The 14,794-nt window shown below is 46.7% G+C and overlaps 1 protein-coding gene across 4 annotated transcripts in view; it reads left to right on the top strand.

The window, feature by feature from the left end:
• Positions 1 to 14,794, top strand: part of ARHGAP27 (Rho GTPase activating protein 27) — a 65,402-nt gene that overhangs the window by 7,250 nt on the left and 43,358 nt on the right. For 2 of the 4 annotated variants that reach the window (XM_083582683.1, XM_083582682.1), the window contains exons 2-3: positions 2,626 to 2,929; positions 4,613 to 5,413. In XM_083582683.1, the coding sequence (XP_083438809.1) occupies positions 4,655 to 5,413 (759 nt within the window). In that variant the 5' untranslated portion in view covers positions 2,626 to 2,929; positions 4,613 to 4,654. Of the gene's footprint in view, positions 1 to 2,625; positions 2,930 to 3,339; positions 3,467 to 4,612; positions 5,414 to 14,794 lie in introns of those variants that run through there. The other 2 variants (XM_083582685.1, XM_083582684.1) reach the window with 2 other exon arrangements.

Below are 14,794 nucleotides of genomic sequence, written 5' to 3'. Positions count from 1 at the left end.
TTTAGGATGAGAACAGCAATCGTGCTCTGGCGGCACAGCAGCAGCAGGAGGCCACATTAGTTAAAGTGGTGCTTCAGGTTAAGAACAGTTTCAGGTTAAGAACGGACCTCCGGAACGAATTAAGTACTTAACCCGAGGTACCACTGTAAACAGTCATACCTCATGTTATGTTTGCTTCATGTTACGGTCTTTCAGGTTACGTCCCACGGTGACCCAGAAGTACCAGAAAGGGTTACTTCCGGGTTTCGCCGCTCGTGCATGCGCAGAAGCGCAAAATGACGTCACACGCATGCGCAGAAGCGGTGAATTGCAACCCGCGCGTGCACAGACACGCCGCTGCGGGTTGCGCTCTTTTCATGTTGCGAACGGGCCTCCGGAACGGATCCCGTTCGCAACCAGAAGTACCACTGTATACATGAACAGCTCTGCTGTGTGAAGGATGGTTAACCAGGGATGTTTGAACACTGCGGAGCCTTCTGGTCCCCTCCTACAGCCGGCAAATGTATGGGCACCAAGTGATGCTGTCAGTGTGCATGTTTTCGGCGGGGCTGCACCCCACAATCATGTGGCCCAAGTCACATGTGCCTTCACTATGTGTGTGAGAGCATTTCAGTAGGTCTCCTCTTCCCCCTGTATCATAACGCAGCATCATACTGGGAAAAGCTAACCGTTACGTAACGGGGAGTGCAAGGCCCAAGTAAGATCTGGTCCCTTCCGTGCAACCTGGCTCTGTGCAGATCGTTTTGTCACAGACTACAATTCACGCAGGAAACCGCTGCACCAGCCACAGCTGTAGCGTCTGGCCCCATTTGCAAGACTCCTCCCAGCAAGAAGGAAAAGAGAACAGAGGCAAGAAAACAGAGAGAGCTGGTTGAGGACAGACTGACAAACGGAAGAGCCCTGAGACAGGCACACGCACGCACTGTGCTGCCCTTGTTATGACAGTGCGGTGTGGCATTTGGGCTAGCATCAGAGCAGTGCACACTGGTTAGCACAGTGCAATGTTAGCTCTAGAATGCAACGTGCTATTAAAGATTGCCATTTAATATGCAAACTAAAACCCATCCGGTTTCCACAACATCTTCTTGTTTTGAATACATCTTGCTTAACCATCAGTAAGGAATCCTTTGTAAGGGTAGCACAGGCGTATGATCATTAATGGGACGTGGGTGGCGCTGTGGGTGAAACCACAGAGCCTAGGGCTTGCCGATCAGAAGGTCGGCGGTTCAAATCCCCATGACGGTGTGAGCTCCCGTTGCTCGGTCCCTGCTCCTGCCAACCTAGCAGTTCGAAAGCATGTCAAAGTGCAAGTAGATAAACAGGTACTGCTCCGGCGGGAAGGTCAACGGCGTTTCTGTGACTGCTCTGGTTCGCCAAAAGCGGCTTAGTCATGCTGGCCACATGACCCGGAAGCTGTACGCCGGCTCCCTCAGCCAATAAAGCGAGATGAGTGCCGCAACCCCAGAGTTGGCCACGACTGGACCTAATGGTCAGGGGTCCCTTTACCTTTATGATCATTAATATTAATATTAATAATACAATTTATATAGCACCTTTTATCAAAAGATGCCGGGGCGGTGTACAACATCGGAAACACATTGCAAAACATCAGTGATAGAAATGTAATGAAAACATAGTTGAAAGCATACTGACAGACAGCCTAATAGTAAAACAAATCATCATGATAATTGCCCTCTCCCCACACTTTCACAGGCCATAGATTATTTAATAGCCATAAGCCTGGGCAAAGAATACTGTTGGCTGCAGTTCACACTGTGGACCAGGGCATAGGAACAGCACACTGCACAACAGAAACTAGGCTGGCATATTGACTGCTTTATTAAATTCCCCAAATGTGAGAGGTTTGCACAACAATTTGGTGCATCCTCACTCAGGAATAGGTCACAACACTCAGTGGGGTGACTTACTCCTAGCTTAGTGTTCACAGGCGTTTGACATTGCCAGCTTAATCTATATCAGCGGAGGGCCTTTGGGCAAACCGGCCCTCTCTGTTGCTAACCTAGAGGGAAGATGGAGGGAGCAGAAATGGCTAGCTTTCAGAAGGAGAGGGAGAAGCCTTCAGACCTGTTTTCAAAAGTCGCCCTTGCTACTTGCCCAGGCTACTTTTTGTTGTTGTTTAGTCGTTTAGTCGTGTCCGACTCTTCGTGACCCCGTGGACCAGAGCACGCCAGGCACTCCTGTCTTCCACTGCCTCCCGCAGTTTGGTCAAACTCATGCTGGTAGCTTCGAGAACATTGTCCAACCATCTCGTCCTCTGTCGTCCCCTTCTCCTTGTGCCCTCCATCTTTCCCAACATCAGGGTCTTTCCAGGGAGTCTTCTCTTCTCATGAGGTGGCCAAAGTATTGGAGCCTCAGCTTCAGGATCTGTCCTTCCAGTGAGCACTCAGGGCTGATTTCCTTAAAAATGGATAGGTTTGATCTTCTTGCAATCCATGGGACTCTCAAGAGTCTCCTCCAGCACCATAATTCAAAAGCATCAATACTTATTAACCAGTGCCATATTGTTATCCTGGAAGACCACCAGAGAAGTTTTAATATTGGGACCTATCTGATTGCATTTCTCAATGTACACTGTTGAAATGATTTTTTTTTTTTTAATTTCAGAGTAGTGTTGGGAAGCCCTCGGCCTGAAGCCCTCATCTGGGAACGCCATTTGCAAGTCTGTAATCTAGTCTGGGGATTCCCCCCCCCCATCAGGACTCAAAAAGCAGAGAAACTGCCGAAGAGGAAGCCCTTCTGCTGTTTGGAGGAAGTCCACCACCCCAGACGCAGAGAAGTCAGCATCTATCAGTATGGGAGGAAAAGCAAGAGAGCAGGGTTTCTTCTATCAAAACCAGCCAGATTCATGATCCAGCTGCTCATTTTGGAAGCTCCAGTAGGAAAGAGGTTTTCCTAAAGCTGCTCTCAGGTAGGGGATAGATGACATGTCAATTTTAGTTTCTCTATATTTCCCAATCCTAAGCTTGGTCCTCCACAGTAGCTAGCCAGTGATGAGGGTGGGGTGGGGAGGAGGGGGTTAAGTCTGGATGAAAATGTATGCACATTTTTGCATGCATTTAACTTGGTAGATGTATTTTTATATGCAGTGTTGCCCCAGTATTCATTTTCTTGCAAGCATAGAAGGTGTTTTTGTTTATATTTCTTCCTATATACATAAAAAGGTAATGCTGTCATCACGCAGCCCCCACTAGAGGATTCTTAGTGTCACAAAGAGGTGGTTTGCAACAACGGCAGAAGTATGTGTAAAGGAGGGATGGAAGAAACAGGGAAACGGCAGTTTTAAACAATGGTAGAGGTCTGAGTAAAGCACTCTGGAATATCTGAGGACTCCACATCCTTTATCTCACATGAAGCAACTGGGGGAATGGAATAGGGGAGAAATTTGAGTATGGCAAGAAGAGAGAGACACTGAAAGGAGAAAAAGTGACAGTTTTAAACAGCCGAGGTTTGAATAAAGCAGGGGTGGATTGAAATTGATAGGGGAAACTGGTTTGAGAGAGTGATCAGGGGGTGACACTGAGGGTAGAGACGTGGCAGTTCAAAACAATATTTGGGTACAGCAAGAACTGTTATATACTGAAGTTCTCTTCCTGGGCCAGCAGGGGGATACTGTAGATAGTTTTCACTCAGGTCCACATATGTAAATAAGGAATTGAAAGTACGTTCAGTGATTGGATAGTTACAGAAAGTTGTTACTGTTGCTTTGTAGTTGAGCTCTATATAAGCAGGCTGGCTGAACACTTCAGCCCAGTTCTGTTATGGCCTGTGAATAAACAAGAGCTGTCTGAAGAATCGCTGTGTCGTCTGATATGTTCACCTACAACTTAATAAGAACGGAGTTGGAAAATGTTCTGTTGTGTTAGTTTTTTGGTGTTAGCTTCTATGTTGTACCCATCTCCACTATTTCTTGTTAAAACTGGTTAGGAATGAATTTAGAGAAGGTGCTCTGCATAGACCCCTCTCTCTGGCTAGCATAAGCAAAATGATTGGGCAAAACAAAGGCTGGCCCTGTACTTTTTGCCCTCCCCTCACGTTTTGCCACCAGAGGCAGAAAAACCCACAAGCACCTCTCCCCATCCCAGGCAGTTAAAATACAATACAGTGGTACCTCAGGTTACATACGCTTCAGGTTACAGACTCCGCTAACCCAGAAATAGTGCTTCAGGTTAAGAAATTTGCTTCAGAATGAGAACAGAAATCGTGCTCCGGCGGCGCGGCAGCAGCAGGAGGCCCCATTAGCTAAAGTGGTGCTTCAGGTTAAGAACAGTTTGAGGTTAAGAACGGACCTCCAGAACGAATTAAGTACTTAACCCAAGGTACCACTGTACTCATATCTTTAAAAACTAACAATTTGGTGGCCTTTACAGCAACCCAAACCTAGTGCCTGGGGCGGCCACTTCACTCTGCCTAACGGTAGGGCCTGTCGTGACAGAAACTAAGTGGATTTATCCTACATTTGCCTCTTACGTGAGTTGTAGGATTCTGCTTGTTACAGAACTCTTTCTTTTGCCTCCCCCCCCCCCCATGGCTAAGTCCACACAGGCCTACCTATCTCAACCCATCCCACTGACTTTTCCTTCTTCCATTTCAGAAAGAAGACGTTGCTCCACGGAAGCCGCTTTAGGGCACAAGAATGGCTGGCAAGGAGGACAGATACGTCTTGGTGGAATACCCCTTTGAGTACACCGCTAAGGACGGACAGCTTATTTCAATACAGCCCAATGAGAGATACATGCTTCTGAGGCGAACCAATGACCACTGGTGGCACGTGAGGAAGAACAAAGAAGCCCGGCCTTTCTACATCCCAGCAAAATACGTCAAGGAGCTGGGCTCTGTGACCCACACCATGCCATTCTCTGAGGAGCTACCCTCCACAACCATGTTGGAAAATGTCAACTTAGAGGCCTCTATCCGGGTCAGCCAGGAACCGCCGGCGGAGTACGAATATCGGTTTGTCAATGCCGTTCCAGCGTGTAAGGTAGATGCGGAGAAAGCTGCCTTTTCTTCCCCGCGGTGCTCGATCTCCTCAGGGGTGGGGACGACGATCCCCTTTGACGTTGGTGGGAACGCTCTGTCCCCCATTTCCGGAGCGAGCAGAGCCACTCTTTCTGCCCTCAGTGCATCTCACGGTTCCCTGAAGCCACGCTACATGACAGGTCCCAATTATTCCCCAGAGGGCTACAGCCATTCCTCTGAACAGATAAGGTCTACGGTGTCCCTAGATGACCTGGCAAAATTCGCGACGCCCCCCGACCAGGCGGGTGTTGGGAACTTGTACAAAGCCGCCTCGTGGAGTCCGGCTCGCCCGCTCCCGAAGAGCAACTCCGAAACCTTCCACAAAGCAGCGGAGGAAAGGTTGGAGCAGGGAACGCCAGAGGCCAGTGCCAGACAGGTATGGGATTTGCTTAAAAAATATCCGCTTGGGGCATGTGGAAGTCCTCATTTGTTGTTGTTGTTGGGCTAACGCCACGCACTCCCTGTATCTCTGACTCTCCCAGTTGAGAGGCAGCCTTTTCTAGGTAAGCCACACATTTTTATTACCGTATTTTTCACTCCATAAGACGCACCTTTTCCCCTCCTAAAAAGTAAGGGGGGATGTGTGTGCGTCTTACGGAGTGAATGCAGGTGGGAGGCTCTGCTCAGTGCTCCCTTTAAAGAGCCGTGTGGAGCCCGTCAGTCCCTTCTCCCTCCTCGGGGAAAAGCCCCCAAGAGCGGCACATACGCTAGGCGTGGCTCTTTAAAGAGCGCACGGCTCTTGGGGGCTTTTCCGGGAGGTGTGGGAAGGGACTGACGGGCTGCCCTCTGTCTCTTCCCAGACCTCCCGGAAAAGCCAGCAAGAGCCGCTGCCAAACTCTGCTCAGCGCTCCCTTGTAAGGGCTCCCTTTCGTCCCTCATCCCGCTTTGCTGGGAGGTCAGCAGAAGGGGCGCTGTGCAGCTATCGCTCTTGCTCTGCTGGCTACTCAGCGAAGCGGGAGGAGGGACAGAAGGGATTAAAGCAAGAAAAGCGAGAGCCGCTTACATGCTCTGCTCAGAATATTTTTTTTCTTACTTTCCCCCTCTAAAAACTAGGTGCATCTTATGGTCAGGTGCGTCTTATGGAGTGAAATATACAGCAGTTTTCAATTACAATAACCTGATAAAAGCCTTGTTGTCAATACCAAATTATAATACAATTAATAATGCCAGTTGTTCAGATGCCAAGTTATATTATTTTGTTGCCCGCCTCGCATGCTAGAATTGATGATTTGATCATTTACTTTAACTTTGCATTCCAAAAACTTATAAATTCCAATTACACACCAGTCAGAATAACGAACCCTTATACCGCAGCTGCAGTTTTAATGACTTCCATTTGCATTAACACATCAAATAATTTACAGGCCTACAGGCGAAGCCTTCAAACTCTCTCTTTGTTCTTCTTGTGTGTGGCTATTACTGTCCATGATATTTCTTCCTGTCCTTGTACTGTATTATGTCTATCTTTTGTCAGTTGTTGTTCTTCATACCTTAGGCGACTGGACCTATTGGTCAGGGGTCCTTTTACCTTTACCTTATGGTAGCAAAAGAGGCTCTGGGGCCAAACCCTGACTCTAGTTAACCTTGCCATCGGCATTCTTTCTCCTATGCACGTTATCCAGGATCCTCCAGCGACATAATGTTCCAGATGTAGAAAAATGTTGTAGCCTAGCCCTTTCTGACAATATGTAGATTGGAGCTCTTGTGGGTGGAATGAAACAAACTGCTTGAACACTGGGAAGTAGCATGTTAGAGAGAAGGGTTCTTCCTTCTCTCTTGATATTTGACTTTTCTGTGTGCAGGAATTGATGAGGGTGGGACACAGCAGGGCACTCTGTGGCTGCATTTGGCCTGTGAGACTGTTTTCCCCAAACCACATCCACTTGCCCCCCCCCCCAAGCATCATATGTGATGTCAGGTGTGGAGCAGGTAGAGTTGCAGCTGGATCATCTGAAAGCGGGACCAAACTCATCAGCTGATGTTCAGGGAGCTGAATTCTGCTTGGTCACTATCTCCCCCCCCCATTACGGGCCATCTTTGACAGGTGGGCGAGACACCCTACCTGTCAGTCACCAGATGCTATTATTATTTCAAGTGATTGACAGTTGGCAGGCCCCACCCACCTGTCAAAGTAGGCCAGCCGAGGTGCGGGGTGGGGAGATAAAGATCTGGCCCACTAGGCCAAAAGGATTTTCCACCTTTGGGCTACAGCTGCAGAAAAGCAACACCATGTGCACAGCTACCAACTTCTTCCCAGAGATACCGGTAGGTTCCTGTGCAACCTAAAAGCACAACTGGAACAAATGCAGCTTTCCCTGTCTCTGCGGTGTGGGAAAGGTCTCTTTGCTGAATCTCTCCCTTTGGATGCAGCATGGAAAGGGCAGTGTGTGTTGCCAGGAAAAGCCTCTGGCAAGTTGGGATGTCATTCCAGTGATAAGAAGTGAGCGGGCTTCTTTCAAAGCCTGCGAAAACCTACCAGGCAGAGCAAAATCTTGGGTAGATACAATCCTGTATATCCAGCACCTGGTGAACTAACAAGGCTGTTTGTTCTCATGGCTGTGGCGTGAGTATTTTCGATTCCCATTTTTCCATGGCGATACAAGTAAACAGGGGGTGGGGAAGTCAGGCCTGCTTTAGGTTCCCCCTTGCATAAGGGAGAAGTGAGCAAGCCGCCTGAAGTTCATGTGTGCAGTAAATGATAATACAGTCATACCTCGGGTTACAGACACTTCAGGTTGCGTTTTTTCGGGTTACGGACCTGCCGAAACCCAGAAGTACCAGAACGGGTAACTTCCGGGTTTTGGTGGTTGTGCATGCAGCAGGAGGCCCCAGTAGCTAAAGTGGTGCTTCAGGTTAAGAAGAGTTTCAGGTTAAGAACGGACCTCCAGAACGAATTAAGTACTTAACCCGAGGTACCAATGTATATAAATTCAACAAATAGATAAATGAATTAGTTTGCCTTTAAGTGTGAACTGAACCAAATTTATCCCTACCGAGTATCCTCAGTCTTTCAGCTCTGATCTGACAGATCAAATTAACCTTCCCCTTCTAGACTTGGTTGCTGCTTTGGTGTATTTAAGACAAATATCCATTAATCACACCAGGAGCCCCACCCCTGCAATTGGGAATCTATGTGCTGTTCAACATCGGGAAGGCAAAGCAGGCAGAAATGCAACAGGTGCATCTCTCCATCATTAAACTTCAATGCTGAGCCCTTTTGAATTGCTGTCTATAGGACTCTCCTTCACTGGAGGTTTTTAAACAGAGGCTGGATGGCCGCCTTGTCGGGGACTCTTTAACTGTGATTCCTGGGGTTGGACTAGATGACCCTTGGCACCCTTCCATATCTGTAATTCTATGATCCTATGAAACAGCTGCAAATAGGTTCTCCAGTAAGTGAGGAGGTAACAACTGTAGCAAAATAGGAAACCAAACATGTTAAAAATGCTTGAAATGGATCCTTTCCTCCTCCAAACTCAGAGGATCCAGCAGGTGGCAGCACCTCACTAAAGCTTGATCAATTGATGGGGCCGAAGGAAACGGGCCGAAGGAACATCTTAAGAAGACCACAGGTGGGAGATACCATTTTCGCATGTCCCCCCCCCCAATAATTCCAGCAAACAGAAGAAGAAAAATAGCACATTAAGTAGAAAACTTCTAATATTTGTCTGCTGTGTTAGTTTTCTTTGGGAGTTTTTTTAAAAAAAAAGAGAATTAAAAGGGTTTTTAAAAAAGTATTTAAATATGAAATTTCCCCCATCTGCTCTGTCGAGTGGTAGAGTCCACTTTCCCACCTGATTCTGCGACAGGTAGAGACCACATCTCAGGAAAGGCAGTACCTGTGAGCAGGTGATGCCTGTGCTTCCTTTGAAGAGTGATCCTGCCTGCCTGGAGGTCTGAATATTTGGAGGGTCCTGTGTGACTTGTGGATGACTCAGTTCTTCAGCAAATGTTTGCCTGCAGAGACAGAACAAGGTAGCTCTAATTTAACTAATGACTCATGCGCAGTCAGAATGACAGCTCACCCAGCTGGTTCCTAACTCTGCAGCCCGAGAGGCCATGAAGCCGCTTGGCAGTGCATAATTTGATTAATTGCAACCCGAGCTCGTTAAGAGTTCATCTTGGAGTATTTATACTGGGGCAGGGAGAGAAACGTAGCCATATGAGTATCATATCCCACTGAATAGGCAGATCTGGCCTGTGCCGTTTAAGCTCCCCACCTAGAAGAGGGAAAATTTTTGGTTCAGACATTAAAGTGAATCTGCTTCGTTCACAATACATGGACCAAAACACAGCTATCCTCCAAAGTTAGCATTTATCCACTTTTTTTGACGCAGTTCTGCAACCAAATGAAGTGTACAAAAATGTGAATATTGGGAGGAAGTGCGCATATTTGTTTTTTTAAAAAGGCATAAAAATGCATTATGTCAGGGGAAATTGCTTTCGAAAATATGAATATTGGGATACATTTACACTAAAACGCCGGCAAATGTTTGTGAGGACTTGAAAATACGTATATATACAGTGGTACCTCGGGTTAAGTACTTAATTTTTTCTGGAGGTCCGTTCTTAACCTGAAACTGTTCTTAACCTGAATCACCACTTTAGCTAATGGGGCCTCCTGCTGCTGCTATGCCACCGCTGCACGATTTCTGTTCTCATCCTGAAGCAAAGTTCTTAACCTGAGGTACTATTTCTGGGTTAGCGGAGTCTGTAACCTGAAGCGTATGTAACCTGAGGTACCACTGTATAACAAACTGACATGAAAATGTGGAGAACTGAAGAGTGGAAAAATGAGAAACTGAAACTGAGAGGTTTCATCCATCCCTAGAAATGTAATAATTTCCAGGGCAAAGGGTGTTATTTCCCAGCAGTTTTAAGGCTCCATGCTTCTCTTCTTATAAAATCGCCCAACAAACCCCCTCACCTTGAGGTGTCACCGTTTTCTCTGGTGAGGCTCCTGTGCCTTTCGCAGCTGTGTGCCAGGCAGAAATCCAACAGGAGAAGCTTCCCCTGCATGGGAAAATGTTCAATTTAAATGTGTGCCTATCACCCAGCTTTTCAGAGGCACAGGAGACCTGCCAGAAACCCCTCCAGATATTTCGGTGCAAGCTTCCAGGGCTGAGTTACCGTATGTTATCACACTGCCTTTACTATTTTAGCTATCGGTCTGGAGTAGCACCTTGGTTTATGTAACTCTTCCCTGGCACCTTGGTTTATGTAATCTGCTCTGCCTTGCTATAAATAACAGGGTGAAGTGGGGAATGGTGCATGCCAGAGACCACACCCTGGGGCAGTGGCCGGAGCTGAACAAACTGACAGCCCTTTTGTAGATGCCAAACGACACTCCTCACGGGTCCTTGTCCCTGTGAGAGGGACTCTGGAAGGCTGAGCATAAGACTACCCTGACAGTGCAGCCTTAGCAGCAGGGAAAGCTTCTGCCACTTTTTCTCCTGAGGCTGAATCTATTTAGTAGCTGAAAAATGACAAACGTTCTTTTTGGGGAGGTTATTTTCGGACGGATCACCTCGACTGATGTTGTTGTTGTTTAGTCGTCTTTGTGACCCCATGGAGCAGAGCACGCCAGGCACCCCTGTCCTCCACTGCCTCCCGCAGCTTGGTCAAACTCATGCTGGTAGCTTCAAGAACCATCCAACCATCTCTTCGCACGATTTCTGTTCTCAACCTGAAGCAAAGTTATTAACCTGAGGTACTATTTCTGAGTTAGCAGAGTCTGTAACCTGAAGTGTCTGTAACCTGAGGTACCACTGTACATGACTTCATGGGTTGCTGTGTGAGGGACTGCAGTGGTACCTTAGGTTACATACGCTTCAGGTTACATATCCTTCAGGTTACAGACTCCGCTAACCCATAAATATTACCTCAGGTTAAGAACTTTGCTTCAGGATGAGAACAGAAATTGTGCTCCGGCGGCAGCGGGAGGCCCCATTAGCTAAAGTGGTGCTTCAGGTTAAGAACAGTTTCAGGTTAAGAACAGACCTCCAGAACGAATTAAGTGGTTAACTTGAGGTACCACTGTACAAGGTGCCTGTTTCTGCTTCCTCCAGAAACACTCCACTACAGGGTCCTTTGAGCTAGGATGCTGATAGAGCAATTTTCAATGAGAACCGTCTTTGCATCCACTTCTCCATGTAGCTTCTTAGTATAATGCCGTATCTTTCTGATCATTACTTCAGCTATCTCAGTATTGTTTGCACTGACTGGCAACAGGTCTCCAACATTTCAGAGAGGGGTCTCTCCCGGGAGCCCTACCTAAAGAAGCCAGAAATCAAACCTGGGACGTCTGCATGCAGACATGTGCGCCGTATCTTCCAGTAGAAGGCTTTGTTGTCTGTTCTGCTTCTGCCAAAGTCCACCAGCTTCTATCCCTGGTTAATAAGGCTACAAGTCTGGTAGGTGGGGGAGGTGTTATGTACTGAAGTTCTCACCCTGGGCCAGCAGGGGGATACTGTAGATAGTTATGCAAATAAGGGATCGAAAGTGACGTTCAGTGATTGGATAGTTTTAGAAAGTTGTTACAGTAACGTCGTACTGGAGATCTATATAAGCAGGCTGACTGAACCCTTCAGTTCAGTTCTGTCCTGGCTTGTGAATAAACAAGAGCTGTTTGAAGAATCGCTGTGTCGTCTGATATGTTCACCCACAACCTAACAGGAGGAAATCCTGTGCCTTTAACAACTGCTTGATGCACAGGAAGTGAAGCGTTTCACAGCTTCTTGATGACAGTAGATCAAGCTGCTTTTCAAGGCCAGGAGCAAGAGCCAGGAACAGAAGTTGGCAACCTTGCTGACCTGTCCCAGCAGTTTTGCCCAGGGGACCTGAATTTATTAAATCTGAAGTTGGCATCTTGGGGTGTGTGTGTTTGTGTGCGTGCACGTGTTTGAAATTAATCATATTGTTATGAATCTGGGGATGCAAGACACCCTAGATTCCAGATTATGCTAGTGGTAGAATTTAATTTAGGCTCGGAGTATTAAAGGCAGGAAACAGCCAGACTCATTTGTATTTAGGATAGACCCAAGTTCGTATTTGAGCTGTGCCAGACCTTGCTAATCCTTTAATGAAGCCAAGTGTTGGGGCTAATTAAGTCAGGACTAGCTTGGGTAATTGGTCTTTAGCGATCAAAAGAAACTCACCTTAGAGAAGAGGGAGCCCTTTAACTGGAGAGATAAAAGCCAAGAGCTTAGAGAAGGGAAGGGAAACAATATGGACAGGAGCTTAGTTCAGAGTTTTAAGAGTTATGCAACTGAGTTATCGAGCAGTGGGGCTGGAGAGAGAGGCAGAGATATGGCTGGGGTGTGTTTGAATGCAATACTGCACTTATGGGGGAGGCATAACCTCTTGGGGTATGACTGCTATGTGCAGCCTTAGGCTCAGGTTGTATAAATAAACCATATGTATTTGGGGATAAATGTAATTTTAGAATGCATGTTTTCAGGATTCTTAACAAAAATCTCCATTAAAATCCATTTCTATTCTGCTTTTCATTCTAAACTAATTCCAAAGCAGATGGACGCAGAAATGATTGACTTATGATTGAATATGTGCAATGCTGGGGGGAAAGACGACACTTTCACTCTTTCATTCTTTTTTTATTTTTATAAAAATTGCAATATTTTAAAAATGCAAGTGACAACCTTTGATTGGGGAATACGCCCCTCCCCCCAGTCCCAGAGGTGCAGCTGACTGATGTGCACTTAGTAGTGAAATAGTGCGCCTTGCATATTCTCAGAGTTGCTCCTCCTGTTCCTTTGCACCTCGAAAGGCTGAATTAAAAACAGCGTCGCCCTGGTGGATGCTGGCCTCCAGGGGAGGGTTATTACAGCAGCAACAAAACCACAACCTGTCCCTGCTTGGAAGCCGCATCCTGTCTCATGGTAGTACTGCCTTCCAGCCACGGGTTCTCTACAGGTGATTCAGTGGCAGAGGAGGAGTCCAGGGGCCGATTGAGGCAACGAGAGGGTTAAAACCAGGGAGGCCTTGCCCCTTTTCTCTTATGTAAATGACCCGTTTGCCTTACCTGTCCTAGCAGGGCGGGGTGGGGCTGTTTGCTGAAAAATCCAGCTAGGCAAAGTGACCAGTGTGGCTGAAGGCCTAAGGTAGCGATTTCTTTGCTCCCGGGGTAAGTAGAAATTTGTGTAAATCTGCCTGTGTCCATTTCAGATTCTTTATCAGAGTTTTTGAGCAGGTGCTTCTCATTAAAAGTGTAGCCATAAGACTTCTCTCTTAATGGGGGCTTGGGCAGGTTCACAATGCAGTATTGCATGTAAAACAGGTCCTTTTCTCTTCAGTTTGTAGTGGAGATTTTGCATTTTTACAAGTGGCATTTAGAGGCATTTAACTGTTTTGTAAGGCAGTGAGTGGTGTTTCCTGGCAGATCTCATTGGGAACTTCCGGATGAAGGTTTCCAGGAGAGCAGCCGTAGTGTGTTAAGTCTGGTGGCATCAAATAAGATACTCGTTTTTGTCCCAAGTGGCCGAAAAGAATCTCTCGAGCTTCTCTTGTGCTGTTTGCGACCCAGCTAAATGCTGTTAATTTGAGGGTAGAGCAAAGGTGAGGCATCTTAAAGGTGAGGCAGCTACCTTATAAACGAACATACAGGTTTGATTTGTTTAGTCCTCGGTATCATCTCATACTATAGTTCTGTACAGTGGTACCTCGGGTTACATACGCTTCAGGTTACATGCACTTCAGGTTACAGACTCCGCTAACCCAGAAATAGTACCTCAGGTTAAGAACTTTGCTTCAGGATAAGAACAGAAATCGTGCTCCGGCGGCGTGGCGGCAGCGGGAGGCCCCATTAGCTAAAGTGGTGCTTCAGGTTAAGAACAGTTTCAGGTTAAGAACAGATCTCCGGAACGAATTAAGTACTTAACCCGAGGTACCACTGTAATTCAATCTGTCAGCCGGATGGGAAACTGTTTTGGTTTTTTTTGTGGTTACATGGGAAAATTTGAATAAACAAACAGAAGCACCACACACTGATAATACAGAAATCAGGCTTAAGTAGAGAGATGTGACAGTGACAATATTATGCACACTCAACTTGCTAGGCCTGTTAGTCTCCCCTCAGTACCACGATCCGTTCTTCTAAGTAAACACGCAAATGGTTGCACTGTGAATCACCTGTTTTATTTTGAGTTTTCTTGGGCAAGAGCCCACTTTGCGAAGTCTCCCACGAAGGCATCCTGTTAAGATTGAAGAGGGTTGTTGATGGATTACAGTGCCTATAGATGCTTTAAGCATAGAGGTATTTAGGCGAGGGTGGGAGAGATGGACAGTTTGATTGTCTTGAAGTACCAGCACGTGAGGAGTTGCTTTTTTATGTGGATTCTCGAGTTTACCACTTGGTTTCGCTAACCGGCACCTCCTGTCCAGCCCTCAGCACGCTGCTTCTTGGGAATGTTAAAATTCAGGTTTATTGCAGCGGGTGCCACAGAGTTCTTGCTGGCCTCTGATTTAATTTCTTGCACATAACTGCTTTGCAAAACACACCCAGTGATCTAATACTTCACGGGCCGCATGCAAACACGTCAAGGTCAGAGTAACTGTGAGGAGGGTGTGTTCAGTTTTCTAACTACCCAGTAAAGTTTCTCCCTCTCTTTTAATAAAGTTCCCTGAGTTGTTATAGCGCCTTTTGTCTCAAAGATGATGTATCCTTCCTGTCTCCTGTGTTGGAATATATTTTAGCTGCTGTTTTTGTCATGGGCTTGTGCAGATGTCATTATGAAAGGTC

This window comes from Podarcis filfolensis, assembly GCF_964270895.1.
Source record: "Podarcis filfolensis genome assembly, chromosome: 13".
NCBI lineage: Eukaryota > Metazoa > Chordata > Lepidosauria > Squamata > Lacertidae > Podarcis > Podarcis filfolensis.
This window is presented reverse-complemented; position numbering and strand designations above follow the sequence as displayed.